General features: G+C 42.0%; 3 protein-coding genes across 6 annotated transcripts; all 3 read left to right on the forward strand.

Annotated features, from left to right (window-relative positions):
* Nucleotides 1–59: 59 nt before the first annotated feature.
* Nucleotides 60–3,969, forward strand: rnf14 (ring finger protein 14). Of its 2 annotated transcripts, none has more exons than XM_084028046.1 (9): nucleotides 60–133; nucleotides 866–1,024; nucleotides 1,197–1,327; nucleotides 1,488–1,677; nucleotides 2,083–2,453; nucleotides 2,588–2,816; nucleotides 3,046–3,218; nucleotides 3,505–3,635; nucleotides 3,721–3,969. In XM_084028046.1, the coding sequence occupies exons 2-9, from the start codon at nucleotides 874–876 to the stop codon at nucleotides 3,779–3,781; spliced, it is 1,437 nt and encodes a 478-aa protein (XP_083884172.1). In that variant the 5' UTR covers nucleotides 60–133; nucleotides 866–873; the 3' UTR covers nucleotides 3,782–3,969. The 2 variants fall into 2 exon arrangements, with proteins under 2 accessions (XP_083884172.1, XP_083884173.1); XM_084028047.1 differs by lacking the exon at nucleotides 60–133 and adding an exon at nucleotides 243–351.
* Nucleotides 3,970–6,510: 2,541 nt separating this feature from the next.
* endou2 (endonuclease, polyU-specific 2) lies at nucleotides 6,511–11,735 on the forward strand. The gene is made up of 7 exons (XM_084028573.1): nucleotides 6,511–6,717; nucleotides 7,891–8,046; nucleotides 8,436–8,538; nucleotides 9,122–9,243; nucleotides 9,737–9,849; nucleotides 10,177–10,330; nucleotides 11,404–11,735. The coding sequence occupies exons 2-7, from the start codon at nucleotides 7,945–7,947 to the stop codon at nucleotides 11,659–11,661; spliced, it is 852 nt and encodes a 283-aa protein (XP_083884699.1). The 5' UTR covers nucleotides 6,511–6,717; nucleotides 7,891–7,944; the 3' UTR covers nucleotides 11,662–11,735.
* An 837-nt stretch (nucleotides 11,736–12,572) lies between these two features.
* LOC311025667 (NEDD4 family-interacting protein 1-like) lies at nucleotides 12,573–19,666 on the forward strand. 3 transcript variants are annotated; one of them, XM_084028681.1, is made up of 8 exons: nucleotides 12,573–12,743; nucleotides 15,152–15,239; nucleotides 15,994–16,124; nucleotides 17,243–17,305; nucleotides 17,662–17,749; nucleotides 17,900–18,024; nucleotides 18,271–18,337; nucleotides 18,578–19,666. In XM_084028681.1, the coding sequence occupies exons 1-8, from the start codon at nucleotides 12,714–12,716 to the stop codon at nucleotides 18,679–18,681; spliced, it is 696 nt and encodes a 231-aa protein (XP_083884807.1). In that variant the 5' UTR covers nucleotides 12,573–12,713; the 3' UTR covers nucleotides 18,682–19,666. The 3 variants fall into 3 exon arrangements, with proteins under 3 accessions (XP_083884807.1, XP_083884808.1, XP_083884809.1); XM_084028682.1 differs by having other exon boundaries at nucleotides 17,246–17,305; XM_084028683.1 differs by lacking the exon at nucleotides 17,243–17,305 and having other exon boundaries at nucleotides 18,578–19,664.
* The last annotated feature ends 37 nt before the right edge of the window (nucleotides 19,667–19,703 follow it).

Consider the following 19,703-nt stretch of genomic DNA (forward strand, 5'->3'; position numbering starts at 1 on the left):
TAATTTAATGAATAGAAATGCCCATTAAACGTGTAGTACATTGACCTTCCTGTGGGCGGCGCTGTCGCACCCACACTGCCGCCAGTCATGTAACGTTCAGAGCGCAGGAGTCACTAGCATTTTTTAGGACAAGGTAAGAAACGCGTTATTTGCCACATTATTGCGTTGTTACCGCACGTGTAAGAGAGCGCTGGAGCTTTGCAGGAGTGCAGAAGAAGAGTCGCCATGGTTTGATATCGTCACTTCTTAGTCTGGCTGTCACAGAGAAACGTAAGAGCCGGGCCGAGCTCACAATGTAGTCACTGTTTACATCAGCTAACTTTGGGCTTGCTAGCTTGAATGCTGATAAAGGTTAGTTTCTTTAGTTTCGTTGCCAGTTTCCCTATGTCGTCAACAACAACATTAAAAACACGTTTAATTTATGCGAGTGTCTAATCGTGATTAATGTCGACCGCGTTTCATGTGGTTGAAGTTACTTTCTGCTAGCTAGCTAGCGTGCTAACTTCGGGGAACAGGCACTAAGTTAGCTAAGGTAAGCTGATGTCACAACGTTGCGTTAGCTGTGTGTAAAGGCGCACCTAGCTTACCATAGGCGTAACTTATCTTTGTATAATAGTGCTTTGACTTGATATCGATTAGCTACCATTAGATAATCAGTACATGACAGGGTGGACGCGTGTTAAGGTTTAAGTGCTGATCTTTTTAATTGGTAGAAGCTAGCGATAAACTCCCGACAGTGTGACGTCGGTTTGTTTGGCCCTTGGTAACACCCATTTGTTGCTCTTGCTGTTTTATATGTGATTGGTAGATTTTCAGAAGTAAAATGAAATTGCATTCACGTCACACGTTATCTGTTTTGTTGCAGGAATGTAAATGTCTGAGGACAAGGAAGCCCAAGAGGATGAGCTGCTTGCTTTAGCAAGCATCTATGACGAGGAGGAGTTCCACCAGGCGGAGTCGGCTCAGGGGGGAGAGATCCAACTCTGCCTGGAACTGCCTCCTGATTTCAAAGTTGTTGTCAAAGGTACACATGCCAAGGAGCTGTGTAAATACATAAGAGTTCAATGCAGTAGACCCTTTCCCCCACATTGTCTATTTATGATCAATAAAGCTGTTCTGTCCTCCTTTGCCACTCCTATTAATGCTCATTGGTTGCTCTCACTCCATTGTAACTAAATGTCCTCTCTATGTTGCAGGAGAGAAGCAAACTGAATATAATGTCTGCTTCTTACCTCCTTTGGGGCTCAACTTTGAGCTTCCTGCAGACTATCCATCCACATCCTCACCAGTCTTCACCCTCAGCTCTAAATGGATGACCAGAGCACAGGTATGAGTCGTGGTGGCTTAAGTTATTCTCCAACACATCACAATGATAGTACTGACCCGCACATGTGTTGGTACGTATTCCAATTGAGAGTCGAGTAAAGAAAGTGTTCTTAAGCGTTCATCGCTGTCAAATACCTCTTTCTTTTCCAATTTACCCTCAGATGAGCTCTTTGTGCAGACGTCTGGATGAGCTGTGTGAGGAGAACCAAGGCTCTGTAATTCTTTTCACATGGATCCAGTTCCTCAAAGAGGAGGCTCTGGACTTTCTGGGCATTAATTCTCCACTTGAAGTGATCAAGGGAGGAAGTAAGGCAGGTGGTGAGCGCAGGAAAACTGACCCAGCAGCCTCAGGTACAGTATGTGTTCTGTTAAAGTTTTGTTTTTTTGCTTATGTGGCTCCCTCTGCATTAGCTAAAATAATAGTTTTAATAGTAATTATCTATAAATATGAGATCTTATCTATCTCATTTAGAGTTAAGCTGTAAGAAGAATTAGGTTAGCACACATAATAATATACTCTTGCTATTCTGTAGATGAGCTGGGTGCAGTACCTACAATTCATACTTAATCACACTGCCTAATTTGTTCTAAAATCATAATGAAAGTGCACATGTCTAAGAGTCCTCAGTCAATTAACATGTTAAGTAAAGTCACCACACGACAAGCAATTTTCTTCCATAACAAAATTATATTGTTTTGCTAAAGAATCACACACAAGTGTTTTGAGTGATTAATATGTTTATCAATTTTGTCCAGCTCTGACACAGTGTGGGAGTCACTCCGAAAACAGCGAGGAGAAGAAAAGAGAAGTGAAGAAGGAGTTTTCACCGTTGTCTCAACTGGATCCGCGTGCCGTTTTGTTGATGGACCCGTGCACCAATCTCCTACCTCAGCTCCTGGACTTTGACGAGGAGCAGCGCCAGAGGGTGTTTGACAGCAAGGTGTTCGGCTGTGGGATCTGCTTCGTAGAGAAGCTGGGCTCACACTGCCTCTGCTTCAAGGATTGCCAGCATGTCTACTGCAAGGCCTGCATGACCGAGTACTTCCAGATCCAAATTCGGGAAGGCAACGTTCAGTGCCTTAATTGCCCTGAACCCAAATGTACCTCCATAGCAACTCCATCACAGGTAAAAGAGCAGTAGAGTAGATGTGTGTTTGATCTGTAATTATTTTAGTAAGTGCTTTTCAAATGTAATTTTCAAATTTAAAATGTGCCTATCCTATCGCTTGTAATAAACACCTTCCTTCCCCCTGTCTTCAGGTGAAGCAGTTGGTGGACGAGGAGCTGTTTGCCCGTTACGACCGTTTGCTGCTCCAGTCTAGTCTGGACCTAATGGCAGACGTGGTCTACTGTCCCCGCCAGTCCTGCGGCACTGCTGTTATGGTGGAGCCAGACACAACCATGGGGATTTGTACAGCCTGTCAGTATGCCTTTTGCACACTCTGCAAGCTGGGCTACCACGGTCTCTCCCACTGTAAAATCCCTGCAGGTAATGTCACTAAAAAAAAATGTAACGTGTCAATAAAATACTTTCTACTGGCTTATTGAGTATGGATACCCCCCCCCCCCAACACAGTTCTAAATTCAGTATCCAGTTATCACCCTCATGTCTTTATCCGCTGCATGTCTGATATATGATATAATACATATATCCTGTTTCCCCATGTGCCACGTTTTATCGATCCTAACTCAGTCCCGTTTTCTGCCTTGTTCCACAGATGAATTGCGTAACCTCAGAGATGAGTACCTGTCAGCCACAGCTGTGGGGAAAAAGTTCATGGAGCAACGCTTTGGGAAAAGGGTGATCCAGAAAGCAGTGGAAGAGTCCTTTAGCAGAGACTGGCTCAATGACAACTGCAAAAGCTGCCCACGCTGTGGAACCAACATACAGGTTGGGCTCCCCCTGCTGGTCACAGTATGGTTAGAACAGGCTTTTACTTTTTCCTCCAGGGCTCCGTGTTCACTGCTGTCAGTCTAAAATATGGATGTGTTATTGTACACAGACTGGGTCATGGTAGTTTAAATGTAAAAATGGTTAAGTATTTACAACTGTATGATCTATTCCATACTGTCCCTGAAGCTCTCCAGGTTCAACCCCAGGTTTGTCTCGGTTTCTGTTGTTAAGTGATGTCTGCTGACTTCTCTAGCATCAATGCATTGTCTCTATCTCTTTCTAGAAAGCGGATGGCTGTAATAAGATGACCTGTACTTCCTGTAGACAATACTTCTGTTGGCTGTGTCTGGGCGTCCTCAGCAAAGTCAACCCATATAGTCACTTTAACAACCCACATTCACCTTGTTACAACCAGTGAGTGTAACTTCTTGGTTCTCCTTTTTTGTTGTTGTTGGAATAATTAGTCCCTGACACTAATGTGTGCCTTTCCATGCTGCAGACTCTTCCAAGGTGTGGATCTTGATGAAGAAGAGGCCTTCTGGAGCGATGAGGAGGACTGACACCTTTGCAGCACCCCACTGCTGTATGCTCATTTTGAATGCACTTTATCTCCCATAACCATCTCTTCACCTGTGACACTTACTATGGCTGCATTTGCAAAACGGTGCCATTACAACCGCGTACCATTGTACCGCAGTTTATGTTTTGAATATGATCAGACATCTTGGGTATAAAAACATTCAACATCTGGGTGCAAAATATTATTATTACTATTATTATTATAATTATTATTATAGGACAGACATTTTATATCAATATTTGTTCAAGAATAGCAAGAACTGCTTTAGCTTCCATCTCAGAGAGAAATTGAGAAACAGCTGTAATCATTTTGGTAAAAGTAGACACTTTCTTAAAAATTCATGAACATCAGGAATATTTGATTAGTGATGGTGAAACTTTTAATTTGACATGCAGCAGGATCAGATTGTTATTGTTAAAAAAAGAGGAATGTTAGTCTATTACACGTTCAGGTCCACAGAGCTACTCCTTCTCTCCTTAACTGGACTTTTTCATAATGAGTTCTGATCAACGGGTGATACTGGTGTTTGCCTTAAGTCGGCTAGCGACTGGGAGTTGCACAGAAAAGAATAATTGTGTTTGCCCTTCTTTGTTATACGTTTCTAGCCTCCGTCTGGCTTCCTGCTATATGTCAAAGCTACGACACTAACGGCTCATTTTTGTTCAAACTAATAGCCACACGGGTGTTTTTGTGAATTTCATGATCTAATCACACACACACCCTTGATACAGGATTTAAGCAATGGAGGCAATTCTATGGAGGTTCGTCACTCAGATGTAATAACTGTGTTGACTACCAGAATGGGGGCATTTTTTCATATTTTGTCCAAGAATTACAATAATTGGTTTACAGAAACACGACGTATGATTTAAATCCGGCAGGTTGAAAAGAAGATTTTAATGGAATTGATTGTGAGGGAATCTTTAATAATTAGTTTTAGTGGCATATATTTTTCCATACAGAATGTAATAGTGGAGGACACTGCATTAAATATTCACAACAGCCAATCTTCTGGTGGATAACTGGGATTGTGATTAGGAGGTTTTGTGTCCTAGAGATACATAAACGATGTTAATTTATTTTCCATTATATTTTGTTTTTACATTTGCTAAGAAAGGAGACTCAGGCACGCAGTTCTGTTTGAAATTCAATCCTTCATGAAATCCGTTCGTCATCAGCATTGAATGATTGGTTCTGCACTGCTTCAGAAGAGCAGACTACTATTAGAGTCGGTTTGGACAGACAATCTCTTGTTCACTCTTCAAATGGTCATGTTTTCACTTTCTCTTCAGTTTCACTGCATTTCTCATGCAAGAAATATTTGGATACGGGACCTGCAGAATCCTGTCAAAATGCATTTGGCACAATGTTCGTCAAAATAAATGTTACCACTTAAACATTTTGTCGATACTATTCATTGGGTATTGGACCGGAAAATGCAGTTTGGTGGCAGAATACCTTTGAGGCCTCGCTATACGTGTAGATGCACAGCTATGCAGCAAGCTCAACTCACTTTAAAGGTGTTTGTGAAACAAATTCAATGATGGGGATTAAAAGATGAGAAGGCCAAAGTGTATAAATGAGTGGGCGACAAAGAAACTGGATTCACACAAGTGAAGAGTAGCTGTCAAATGTGTAAATACATTGTGCTTTATGTCGGGAAGGAACGGTATCATTATTAAAATAAGATCACAGGAAGTACAACAGTAATTAATATAGTAAACAGAGACATGAGTCCACAAAGAGATTTAAACTAACATGTTACCTCCAGAATATTGTGACCAGCTTGGTTAGCAGTAAGCTTGATCATAGAAAAACTATTAAACCACTAAACGGCTGTAATAAAAGAGTACCTATAGATACATTCCCAACAAGGGGAATTCAGGAGAAGTTAAAAGACGCCCATCAGTAATTGCTTGGTTACAGATCTGACACAATGGTGGATGTAACAATCGTCAACCACTGGTGGCAGAACAATAAAACCCTTTCCAGTCGCTGTGAGGGCATGACATTTTATTGCTGGTATTTTTAGCTTAACTCTCCTTAGTTGTTGCTCAAAAATGTTCCTCCAATATTTAGAGCACATTTAGGCTTCAAGTCCCATTTCTTCTAAGCCACTGTAAAATAATATTCAAAGTTAAGTGAGATTAGACATTATTTAATTACAGGAGCCAAGAAATATAGTCCTTTTTTAAAATAGTGGTATAAAGATGGCATTCAGTGCAACAAGTATAAAAATACAATAAGTATTAAGATTAATTAATCAAAAAGGTTATATGAATATATAAAAGTCCTCATACAAGGCTTCTTGTTCTGGTTTTCTCTTCTTTGATGCTGTAGAGCATTACATTTCTCAGTTTAGTCTTCAAATCGAGAGTGAAAGGTCCAAAACTCAGCAATGTGACCGAACCACGATTGTGTATTTTCTATCCGATTACAAAATGAGCTCTCTGAAGTGCTCCAAGTAAGCCTTTGCATCCCCTTGTTACCTGAAACATGACCCACATTTACCCCGTAATCCAGAGGTTACACTGTGACAGAGAGAGCAACAATGAAATACTAAAGAAACAAAGAGTCCTCGTTTTAGCCTGAGACTGAAAAGAGACGACAACATGGTGTAATCCCTTTGGCTAGATTTGCTGACAGGGGATAACCCTTTTTAAAATGGCCCCTCTCTCCTGTCCCGTCCCATCCCCTGACTGGTGCCCTCTTTGCCCCCCCCTTCATGCCCCTGTCTGTCTTTCTCCATACACTGACTGACTGACTGAACTGTTACTATGCCCACAAAGACACCTGCTCTCACACACACAGGAAACCACAGGCAGCAGCACCTGACCGACACTGAGAAACTCCACTAACCCTCAACACTCATCTCCTCGCCGAACCAGAAAAGCAGGACACGACTCAAAGGAAAAGGTCAGTTTTCTTTTTTCTTTTGGATTGCAGTGATTCGATGAAGATCCCAGAGCTCTGTGTCATGGATGTGTGTTCTGTAGTCAGCCATGTTTTTGTGGGGATGCTGTGGTGGCGTTGAGTTGGATGGATAAGCCGTGTCTGGCTAGGGAAGCTGTTAACTCCATCAAAGCCTTTGGATTGTGTCTAACTTCACCTATCACTCTATCTATTCATCTAAAAAGCATGTGCTAAATCAACTCCAAATACTGATTTGCTTCTATTAGTCTATTATTCCCATGGGATGCCAACAGATGGCTCTTTAAATCAAAGCCATCTTTAGCAACGGATGGTTGAAAATGAATGAATGAGTCATTTTCACAGTCAGATGTCAGGCCTTCCTGTCTACCATAAAATGAATAAATCACCGACAATGTGCTGCATAATACTGGGGAAAACGGAACATATAACAATTAAATAATATGTATTGCTTCCTTTTCCAGACTTTAAAGACAAAGCAACCTTAAACTAAATCATACGTTGTGGTTTCTTTGTTTCTTTGTTTCCTTCTTTTGACAAATGTCTTTATTGTAAGTCGCTTTGGACAAAAGCGTCTGCTAAATGACCTAAATGTAAATGTAAATGTAAATCAAACAACAATTCCAACTTGGTACACCAGCATAGTACATTCAAAAACACAACTTCAAGGGATTTAAGTGTTTCTCTATGGAATCAGAACGTGACAACAGTTGTCTTCATTCTGTGAGGAATGGATGTATAGTGTACTAACTGCCATAAATATATCTGAGGTCTAAAACTGCCAATTTTTGTTGGTTTTTATCATCCACTGAAGGTGGTTGAACAGATGGCTTGAGTCATTTGAAATATGTGAAAATATGTCACTGATTTGACATTTTGAAACGCTCTTTGTCGACTAAACTGAACTAAAGATCAAGATCTAAGTCTAGAAATCCTTAAAACGAACCAGAAGCAATATGATGTCAAATTATCCCAAAGATCGTTTAGCATTGCATCCTGTTTTGATTCTCATCAGTTTTGTACGTAAAAAAAAAAAATTGAAAAAAGCAATCTGACATAGCAACATAAAGGAAATAAAAGTCTAAAGTACCTGAGTACACGTGTTTCTTTGTTACTGCCCAGCATTGTTAACACCAACCTTTATAACCCTCCTGTTAGAGACTGAGACCAGACCACCACACGGGACCAGGAACACTACGGAGCGGCCGCATCATGATTGAGAGTGACAGAGAGCTGTCGGCCATGGTGCAGGAGCTGTGGGACAACGACGTCAACAGACTCAAACCTGGCGAAGACTACAGGATCTCCTTGCAGGTGACACAGAGGCTGCTCCCTTCATCCATCATCACTTCCAACATCTTATTATGTGCAGTTAATGCGTCGCCTAAGACTTTCAGACAAAGGGATATATCACTTTTATCTGCTTACCGACTTCAGTGTTAGAAGAGAAAACCTGAGGCCCATCGGAGAGGTGTAGAACACGACGGGGGAGAGCAAGGAGCATTGTGGGAAATCTGTGTCATCTATATTTGACTTATAAGTGGTTTGGGTCTCGTTGCCATGTTGCAACGGTAGCTCCGGCTGCATGCAAAATGCATGGAGGCCTGCGAAAAATAGAGAATCTGAGATTTTATAGGAAGTGCCATAAATGATTTGCATGAGTCCGATGTTAAAGTGTGAGTGGTTTTGCTTCCTGTTTGCAGGGCAAAGCCGGAGACAGCATGGCCAACGACAACAACGACGGAGCCGGATTCCCTCTCTTTACATTCGTCAATGAGAACATTTTCAAAAAGGAGACTTTTTTAGGTACGGTCGTCGGGCGTCCTGCATCTTACACAACGGCTCTGTCACAAATGTTTGACTTCACACATTCAGCTGGATACTATCCCCCCCCCCCCCCCCCTCTGAGTAAAGCTTCTTCATCTACTCATAATCTCCTTATGACGAACAGTGGCATGTTGCATAACCACCGAGCACACAGAGTTCACTGCGCTGGGTGCAGAAAGATGCTCCCCTACAACCTCTGTGGCTTCTTTGAATCTTTCCTCCACATAGCCGCTGAGGCGCGCATCCTTCCGGCAACTCTTGTCTAGTGATGTTTTTTCACAGGTTCATGTTGTGTATCATGTTGCCCTCCGAAGAGCTGAATGATGTAACGGCTGGTATTTAGAGTTCAATCTGAGGCAGCTGTCCTCATGAAAAAAAGGGAGGATTTACGTGTCCATAGTCTCTAGTAACCTGCTTCACCGTCCTTTACCTGGTTACTTTAGAGCTGGTTTCATGCCAGATGTGTCCAAGTTCACACGAATATCTTTTTATGTCTCAACTGAGCCGGAGGTTCCTGTTTTCAGCTTTCATAATTGGCGTTATGTTGTTGTTTTTTTTACAGCTTTTATCTCTCTGTTGGATAACTACGTGAGTGACACTGGCGAGCCAGAAATCGTAACCCCCGAGGAGGAGGCAGAGAACCACAAATTCCTGGACTCCATCATTCAGACTCCCACTATGAAGGTACGCGTGGGGACGTCTCTCTTCATGCTGTGGCTCATAAATGCCTATTTCTACTAAAGAATTCATATAATAGATAATAGTATATATAGCATGAGTAGTGCTTAAATATTAATATAATAAAACAGACTCCCACAATAATTAAACAATTATTAATGTGTGAGCTTGTACTTAGACATAGCTTTGCTTTAAGCTAAATGCTAATGCCAACATGCTCCCAATGATAAAGCTAACATGCTTATTGCATCTAAGGCTGATGGGAATAACATTAGTTTTGCAGGTATTTGGTTGTATTGGATGAAATATCACCTGATGATGGCGCTAGATGAAAAGCCAGCTGGTAATGGAAGTCAATAGAATTTGTCTGGGAACCAAAATCCTGGCAATCATATATATGTTGAGATATTTCAGTGGCATTGCCTCCCTTGTGCCACGCCGCTCACGTGCTTAAAATGGAAATGAAAACATTTGACAGTAAAGTCTTGTTTGTTTGCAGCTGGCTCACAAATACCTGGTGGAGAAGCACCTCTCTCCACAGGATGAAACACAGTTCAAGGAGCAGCTGTACATGATCTGGTTTGAACTCTACGCGAGGAGAGGATCCAGCAGGTGGGTGCAATCTGGCACGGCACCTAAATATAACTCCACCAGTGGAATCTGGCACTGTGATGGCAGCCGTCTTCCTCTGAGAAACAGGCTCTGTGTAGCACATCCAGTCAGCACCATGAATGCATTTTATTTCTGCATGTACAGGAAGGAAGCAGCCACTAAACACCACCTTTTGAACAAATGGAATGCAAGTTAACACGATAAAATGATTAGAATCAATGCCATCTGCCAAATTAAGAGACTTTTCTGCATGTAAGTGAGAAAGACCCTTCAGACAAAATAACCCTAGCCTTACATTAAACCAGCAGTCTGTCTGTCTCCCACCAGGCCAGACTCCTCCGGATTCGAACACGTGTTTGTCGGCGAGACGAGAGGCGGGCGAACCGTCATCGGCTTTCACAACTGGATCCAGCTCTACCTGCAGGAGAAGCTGGGGCACATCGACTACAAAGGCTACAGCGTCAACGCACATTCACCCCAGGTACGATCAGAACGAGCGTCTCTGGTTTCAACTAAGTGGCTCCGACATTGAGGCCTGTTTTTATATATGGTGACAAGTGGTCACATGTCACGTGACCACGCAGATGACACACGTCTGTATTGTGAATTTAAATAGGACGATATTTGTTTGTTTATTGATGACCTGACATCATGTGAGATTCCTGATGTGTCAGATGTGTCAGGTCATGTGATTTGGCCTCTTTGCACTAATTATGTAACTTGCCAACGTATATAAAAGCAGCCCGAAGGCAACAATGTTGTACTTGGCTGAAAGGATGGCATGTTTTTACTGCTCTGGGACTTAATACACACAAGTTATTGAATGAGTGACTACTGTATCTGAATTGTAGCTCTTTCCCCGTCACATATTCATATCAATCTCTTATCTGTCTTTTCTCATCTCCTCCACTCTCCCGAGCTCACACTCTTTGCAGTCTTGCTCTCGTTATCGTTCTTGCACTGAGTCGAGAAACCTCACATCCTGCTATGACCACGTGTGTTTTCTCTCTCGCCTTTCTGCTCAGCTCTCTGTATTTTGTCTTTCTCACGGGCGTCTCATGCAAATCAGGCATGTCTCAGGAAACTTTTCTTTTGAACGTGGAAGGGAGTCTCCTGTAGTCAAGTGTGCATCATTTTCACATCCTGTTGTGCAGATTTCTCACCGAGTCACGCTGCAGTTTCCAAGTATCATGCGATAATTTGCACATCAAAGTATTTGCATGGGAGCGCTGGACCCAAAGGGCACTATTTTGTTTGATTTTATGATTATGATAAATAGGGGAATCTTTCCCGAAAATGTCTGTATCTCTGCAAGTATATTGAAAACAATATAGATGAAAGGTTGTGGGTAATAAGCATTAAAATATGAAAAGTGAGCCAATATTTGGCCTTACTTAATCAAAATTCAGAGAAAGTAAGAGAACAGAATTGTGAGATAACTCAAAGATTTTGACTTAAGTCAATATTATGAAAATATGAGATACTCATTATGAGATAAAAGGTCAAGATTATGAGTTAGTAAGTCACCTGTCATTCTCTTCTTCTGTCTCTCAGCCCGACGAGAACAAACACATCCTGGCCCTACAATTCAGCTGGAAGGATGGTATCAAGCCCAAGGGCAGCATCTTCATCGGCGTCAGTCCCGAGTTCGAGTTCGCCCTCTACACTCTCTGTTTCCTCACCTCGCCCAACGAGCGCGTCAAAGTCCAGTTCAGTTTCTACGACGTGGAGATCGTTTGCCACCACTACAACCAAAAGCACATAGGCACCACTTACCCGGTGCTCCTTAAGTACCGGAAACCCACCCAGTAACTTAACTGGAGATGCATGTGGGACATCATTCCTCCAACACTTGAGCTTGCATACAAAGTGTCACGGGTATTGCATTGTTGTTGTCTTTTTTATTTTAGATAAAGATACAATAAAACCTTACAAGACCCAAATTGCATTTGTTTTTATTGCACAATTATACTTATGGTGCCTTTTCTCCAAGTAGGCTACTGTAGTACAATTTGAGTTAATTCATTTGAGAAACTAATGTATTTCTGTTTGTCAGGGCGTTTTTTAATGAATGCAACACAAGGCATGCTTCATCCTGCTGTTACCTGCTCTCCATCCTCTGTGCCTGCATCACACCTGTGTGGGCCTTGATGCGCCGAAGGGCGTGAAAAGGCGTCGGTGTGAATGGTGACCTGGGGATATGTTGAGTTATATCCTTACTGTCGGATCCAAATGCTCTTTTCTGACACCCAGAAGAGCCTGAAAATAAGAAGAAGCAGATACATACACTCATTAAGATGTTTTTACCGACATTTCTCAGCTAATTCTGTCAGTGACGTTTTTCATAATAATCATGGTTGTTCCACTTTGTTCCAAATGGGGGCGATAGAGGGTTTGTTGTGGCCAGTGACGTCAATCGATGGGCGAACAAAACCTTCGTCAAGTTAGCCGTTAGAAGTTAGCAAGAATGGCGAAGAAACGGCCTGGTTTAGCTTTCAAAATAAAAGCGCCAGAATGAACTTTTTTTTTTTAAACAAAAATGACAACGTTTCCTCTTGAGAAAGATTGATTGAATAAACAGATTAGTACCGATAAAGGCTTACGAAGGACTTCACAGAAAATATAGCTCTCAATCTGGACATTATATAAAAAAAAAAAGGAATTACAACCGGAAGTGTTGTGTTTTATGCTAACCAACACTAGCTTGACAGTTGTGTGAGCGCAGCAGTCGAGGGAGAAGCAGGTTTCCGTTGAGGCGAGGATTGAGTTTACAGTTTGTACAGTTATATAATTTGGTTTCCGTCGGGTGTCTCTCGGCGGCGTGTCCCCTTCTCTGTCGTCGATTCCCGGCCGTTCACATCGGAATGGCTGAACCGAGCGGCAGATATCAGCAGGTAACGTTACGGAGAACGCTATCAACTGACACGTTAAAAGGGTTAACGTCACGCGCTAAACGCCAGCTATATTGTGTTAACGACGGTGTCGCCGACTAAACGCGCTCGCGCTCTTCCAGGTGCGTCGCCGGTGGTCACCTTTCGTGAAAGCGACGGTTTCACTATTCACGGGTGCCGTTGGCGTTAATCGGGTCATCTTTTTTGTTGCGTTTAACCCCCTTTTTCCTTTGCCTCTGGGGAAATCTGGTGACCAACAACAGCTAACGTGACACCGAGTCCAACGCTTCCGTGTTAGCTTCTTTAGTTGGAGCTCGCGCTACGTGAACGTCAACGTATTTTATGTCGGGGAAAGCTTTGCTAGCTAACCGCATGCTAGCTGGATAGCATTGGGGTGTAACATTTAGACATTTAGGGGCATTTAACAGGCTGTCCAACGCGACTCACAATAAGTACATTTGTCGAAAGAAAGAAACCACAACATATAATTGCCGATAAAGTAAGAGTGAAACAGTAGAAATAGGTGTTAGGTCCCCATCTGTGAGTGAAGTGAGTCATGCTATGTAGAGTCGAGGTGAAGTCTGAACAGGTGAGTCTTTTGCGGAAGATGGCGAAAGTGACTCTGCTGTCCTGACATTGACATGACCAGAACAGAGAAGAGTCGGGACTTTGCTGAGCGACATTTGTTTGATTCACGCTAACTTAACATCCGTACGTGTTTGGATGTCACGCTAGCACACAAGTGGGCGTGTCCGCTGCTCATCTAACCTAAACGCTAAATCCGTCGACTACGTTTACCAGCTTAGCAAGATGTTTGTAGGGCAGACGGTCCTTATTGTAAGTCTGTTCATGTTCGTCAGTGGTCCTTCATGAGCAGACGCTTTAGAGGCTGCTGTGTTTCAAACCCAAGAACTAAGGTTAAACTATTTTAGTCGGTAGAAACTATTGCGTGACAGTTATTTGAAATTAGTTTGGTGTGTTGAGTTAATTTAAAAAAAATAAGTTCCAGAGATACCTCGAAAAAACAGTTAAACCCAAATAAATATTCATTCATCATTAATTTACATTTACATTTACATTTAGGTCATTTAGCAGACGCTTTTGTCCAAAAAGTACATTTGTCAAAAGAAGGAAACAAAGAAACCACAACGTATCATTGCCAATAAAGCAAGAGCTAAAAATAGAACATTTAGTATTTAGTATTTGTATGGTGGATAAATCCTGGAGACACATTTCATATTTTTGCAGGTGATATTACAGACTAAAAGAGTCACTGTTAGAAAGTAACTGGAGCTAATGAAGTGGAAATATTTATTGCGATCAGTAACACTCCAGTGGTTAGAGTAGTGTTAATCAATCAAATGGGCTTCATTTTTAAACGCTGAATCAGGGGAGAAAGGAGTGGCTGAGAGAATTGTGAACGAGAGAAAGAAATAAGGGGCAACAGCTGCTCATTTCCTCTTCTATAATGTTCATATGTGCTCGAAAAACCTTTTTGGTGTGGGCTTGATTTCCGTTCTTCTCTGATTTTTGTTAGTGATGTTTTAGTTTGTGAGTTCTTTTAAGGATGTCAGAGCATTGAGGTGTTCATTTATCACTACAAAGCTTCTTTACTGAAAATCACGTTTCAAATGGAGAGCAGGCAGCACTGACACATATGTGTTATAGCCAGCTGCCAAATTTGAAATTGGGATTATATCCAGGGCCTCCACATAGCTCTCAACATGGTAACGGCTGAGCTGGCGACTTGCAAACAATGGCAACAGTGCTGACAGAGCTAACAGTGTTTACATTACAGTGAAATCGAGGGTGGGTGCTGTGCTTCCATGACGACGCTATATCGGGGCACTGAATTTGATCATTTTATTGGTTATTAGACCCCAAATGAGAAAGTATTGCACCCCCTGGTCCCTCTGACTCACTCTCCGCAGCTGGGAGACACCTTTGGGTGGGTGGAGAGCGGGCATCAGCTTGAGACGGACCAGTATGGCTGTTGCAACTCCTACTGGCTGTAGTCTCCTAGTGGTGGGGAGCACCAGCTCTCTGTAACCAGGGAACATCTGCTAACATTAGCCTAGCTTACTAGCCAGCCGCTAAATAAAACAAACAAAATAACTTAAAACTTCATCTACACACTGTTGTCACTTTGTAGGAACACCAGATAATCAGTCATCAACGCAGATTGCTCACAGGTTAATTTAATTTAAATCAGTACAAATCAAGGAGAGAGCAGAGTTTTGCTGTGCTGTGTTTGTAATGCTACACTGTGTCTACAGAAAAAGTAAAAACGCTGTGGAGAGAGGGGGGTCTGATTAAACGGCATTAACATTATTTTATTCCCTCTTTAAGTCTCTGAATATCATATAGAGGACCTTAAATAAACCAGGATGTGGTTATTTCCCCTCCGACAGCTGCCCGATGAGGAGGAGCCAGAAGAGAGTCCACAGGTAGCAGCTGATGCTCCACCCCCATACAGCAGCATCTCAGTGGGCAGTGCTGGTAAGACCATGACTCATCCAGATGTTTCCCCTGGTGTTGACGTAATTTGCAATGGTGGCACTTTGGGAGGCCGTATGTGTGTTAGTCTGCCCAGGGATAACAGGACGAAACATGGACCTATATCATTTCTTGAGCCAGTGAATAATGAATAACTGGGGCCTATACTTATATTTAACTAAATGTTACACTCAAATAACAGCTGTTGCCTTCTAAATGTGGCTTAAAGCTTAATGTATTGATATTGTATGAATACAGGTTTGACTGGGAGAATAAAACTCCTGAACTTGACCTGGTTGCTTTCAGAAGGCCTCGTAGTTTTAATAGATGACCTATACATGTTTAATCATTTTACTGAACATCTTACATGACAGCATTGTGTTTTATTTATCTTGCCAGTTATATTCTCACTATAGAGACAAAATATTCGCTCAATGAGCAAAGTCTCACACATTAGCATTGCGTCTTGTTGGGATTAATAAAGCTTTTATTATAATCTAAAATGTCAGTTTACCGTGTGTGGGGAAATTAGTAGGAAATTCTAGTTCAGAGATCAGCTCCGAGTCTCGGGCCTGTTTCCACTTCCGGAGCTGCTCGCAGTGACTAAGCACAAGAACGCATGTTAAATAGCGACTTGAGTTTGGCAGTGACTGTAAATCTGTGATGCGGTTACTCGCCAGCTGTCGGCCAATACGAAATATGACTTTGTATCGGTAAATGTTGTGGCCTTGCATTTGAAATGCCGTTTCCTCTTCAGCCTTCCTCGACTACAAGGAAGACGGTGCTTTCCCCAAGCCTCCATCATACAACGTAGCAACTACACTACCTTCCTATGATGAAGCAGAACGATCTAAAACTGAGACTGCTGTTCCCCTGGTAACCGGAAGAGTGAGTATCTCACTTTTCTTTTTTTGGGGGGGCATTTTGGCTGGGTTAACATTCACTATGTACACACACTGTAGCTTCTTGTGCCAAAACACTTCCTGTGTTGTCTGTAAGGCAGGAAGTGTTTAGCACCCCACAATGGAAAGTTTGGGGTTTTTTCAGAATCTGATTGTGTCTACTTGTATTTTCTACATGAACTGCTGCCAAAATGAAGAACACATTTTTTGTTATCACTCATATTAAATGACATTCTGTAATATTTTTGCCCATAATGACCGCCGTCTGCACACAAGTACCCATAGGTGCAAACCCTTGTCTGTTGTCAATGCTTCAAAATAGTTCCCTCTACATTTTGCACCTGTGTTTGTTCTGATATATAATCTGAGTAAATATCAGTGAAGCATGTAAAACGTGGAGGGAGCTTCAGATTACATCATTGTACTGCTGCAGGGTTAGCATTACATGTTTGGACAGGTATATAACCTGTAATGTAGCTAAAGTTAGCTCCAGTGTTTCCACTGGTACTCACAATTTTAATGATATGCAGCCTTAAGGTTTATCCCTGTATTGGTTTCCTCACAGGGAGTAAAGTTGAAATTTGCAATGAAACCTCTATTTTTAATTTGCTTACAAGTTGTGTGCGATTTGGAGGAAGTTTTCTGATCTCGTAGTTTTCCATGGCTGCAACTTTCCACGTTACTAAATGGAAATATCCACGTTCTTTTATGACGGCAAAGCATTTGGGTGTGGGAACGTTTATAACCTTTCCAGTTATTGTGCAGTTGTCCTTTTTATTTACAAAGGGCAAAACACACCTCATCTTCTACAGGATCATTGAATGCCCGAGGGACTGTTTGCAAACGACACCAGCAATCTAATCTGCCATGTCCAGGCTTCACCATCTGAGTCTCTGTGTCTCACTCATCAGAAACTATCCAACGTGCATTTAAAAATGACATGCTTTTGTTAAAAATATCCATCAAATGAAAAAAAATAACTAATCAAAGGTCACCTCTGACCTCTAGTGGTCAATGTGATGCTTTGCACCTAACTGCATGTGGGGCCACCCTATTTGATTTGCTGGTGTTGTGTTTCTCTGCCACACACTGCCTCGCGCTCAGCAGCAGCCTCAGCACAGGGAGTGCCTGGAGACTTTTGACGATGTTATTCGCAGTTCACTGGAGGTAACTGGGAGTAGTGGGAGGAGAGTGTATGACGAGAGAGCGAGTGTATTTGGTGTGTTGTTTTATGTATTCAGTTCCCCACCCCTTTGTGTACTCACAGTGCTAGCTAATGCTACTTTGATCGTTATTCAACATGAACTGGTTCTCCTCATGTCCTAAATTGAATCTTATGGATAAAGTGACAGTGATGGTAATTAAATGGGCTTGCTGTGTTGTCATGGTTCCATTGGTCTGTTGTTTGTTTGTGTTGTATTTACTCTCTGTTGTGAGCAAAGCTTGATTTACACTCAGGTGTGATGAAATGGTTTGAATGTTTATATGACCTCTTCTTGCTCTTCTGTCGCTTATTCTATCAGGATGAAGACTTTGTGACCAGAGATGACTTTGAAGATGCTGATCAGTTGAGGATAGGAAATGACGGCATTTTCATGCTCACTTTCTTCAGTTAGTTACCCAGCCTACTCGTCTCCGTTTGTCTGTTATCTCTTTAGCGACAGCTCTTTGAGCAGAAATGACATCTTCTGTTAATTCCCTACCGTTGTGTTTCTAATGACACGTCTAACGCTCTCTTCTCCCCCTCCATCCTTTGTCCAGTGGCATTCCTGTTCAACTGGATCGGTTTCTTCCTGTCTTTCTGTCTGACCACCTCAGCAGCCGGCCGCTATGGGGCCATCTCAGGCTTTGGCCTCTCACTAATCAAATGGGTCCTCATAGTCCGGGTAAGACAAACACGGACATTACACAGCACACATTCAAACGCATAAATGTGGTTTTATGTGAGGCCCGAACACCACTCTGGTGTTTTCATGTTGTTTCTGTAGTGGTTGGCTTTTTGGCGCGCACTATTTCCTCAAAGATCTCTAGAGAAGTGCTTTCTGCATTCACTTCTATAATGCAGCAGTCATTTGAGTGAAACCAGTGCAGGCCATTTTTCTTCTAACCAGTCATTTCTGTTGTGTTTTTAGTTCTCCACATACTTCCCTGGTTACTTTGATGGACAGTACTGGCTGTGGTGGGTGTTCCTGGTGTTGGGTAAGTAGCCAACCTCTGAAATGTAATGATTCAAATAGGGAATCAAAGGTTTTCACCTGCTTGTGCTTGACCTGCAGCAGTGTTTTCATTACCAGCATTTTGATAATTAGCAATCAAATGAAACGACTATATGTTTTGATAATTATACATGTATGATTATTCTTATTATTCTTTAAGTGAGTTATCACTTTTAGGTACTTTCAGTTATGTCTCACCGTCTATTTATCTTTTGCTCCTCAGGATTTTTGCTCTTCCTTCGAGGATTCATCAACTACGCCAGAATCCGAAAGATGGCCGACACCTTCTCCAACCTGCCCCGCACCCGAGTTCTCTTCATCTACTGAGCTCTCAAATCCATCAGTTTCAATCATCACCCCCCCCCCCCCCCCCCCCTTTCAGTGAAACATACTGTCTGGCTTTGTCCAGTCACAACGGGAGAAAATATATTCCCCCCCTCCCCTCTGCTAAATATGATTTGGACAATACATGTATTGTCCCCTTTTGTTGTAAAATAGTTTAATACTTTAAAACCCTTCAGTTATTAGTGGTGAACTGTCAAGTGCTATTTGCAGTTATGAAGTGTGTGATGTATAAATGAATGCCTTATTTACTGTTTCACTGCCTGTAGGTAGCAGCAGCACGAACTGTTCTCCCGTTTAGGCACCAGGGGGCAGTCTTGTTTGTGTTCTGTTTCATCAGTCTTCTATCGGATGATGTCATTCATAGAGAGAGAGATAGAGATGGGGTCCAGGAGTCAGTGGGTAGTTTTGGGGTTCTTGGTTGACTTACTCAGTGTGAAACAATATATTTCAAGTACCAGTGACGCGTGCTTTTAACCTTTCTGACCAATGCTTTTTGTCCCTTGTGAAATAGTGTATAATTCAGGTAAAACAAGACTGAAAAGCGGAAATCATTTTTCAGGTGTTGAAAAGGTTGAGGATGTATAGAAGATCAGGGGCCACGTTTGTTGCTTTTTTGTGTATTTAGAAATTGTCCATGCTAATACTTGTATGTCAGCAGAGTGTCTTGGACAGGCTGGGGATCACTGCCTTGCTCAAGGACACAGTAATAGGGATGCAGTAAGCTGATAGACGGTTGTGGTCCAATATATTATTTCCAATGAGGAAAAATTGATCGTATTGCCAATTGTGATTTAAAACCCCTGCCTTGTGAAGAACAAGGAATATACCAACACAGAGCGGAGATTTGTTTTCTTCTTTGACCAAACAATGTTCACCCTCATTCTAGTGGAAGTGGAATGATTTATTTTGGGGGGTGGGGGGTGAATTTTTAAATATCTGTCTTGAAAAATGTTTGGAATTAAACTGGAAAAAGTCAATTTTGGTGTTCAGATGTTTATTAAATA

The sequence above is a fragment of the Eutrigla gurnardus genome (assembly GCF_963514095.1).
Source record: "Eutrigla gurnardus genome assembly, chromosome: 15".
Lineage (NCBI taxonomy): Eukaryota > Metazoa > Chordata > Actinopteri > Perciformes > Triglidae > Eutrigla > Eutrigla gurnardus.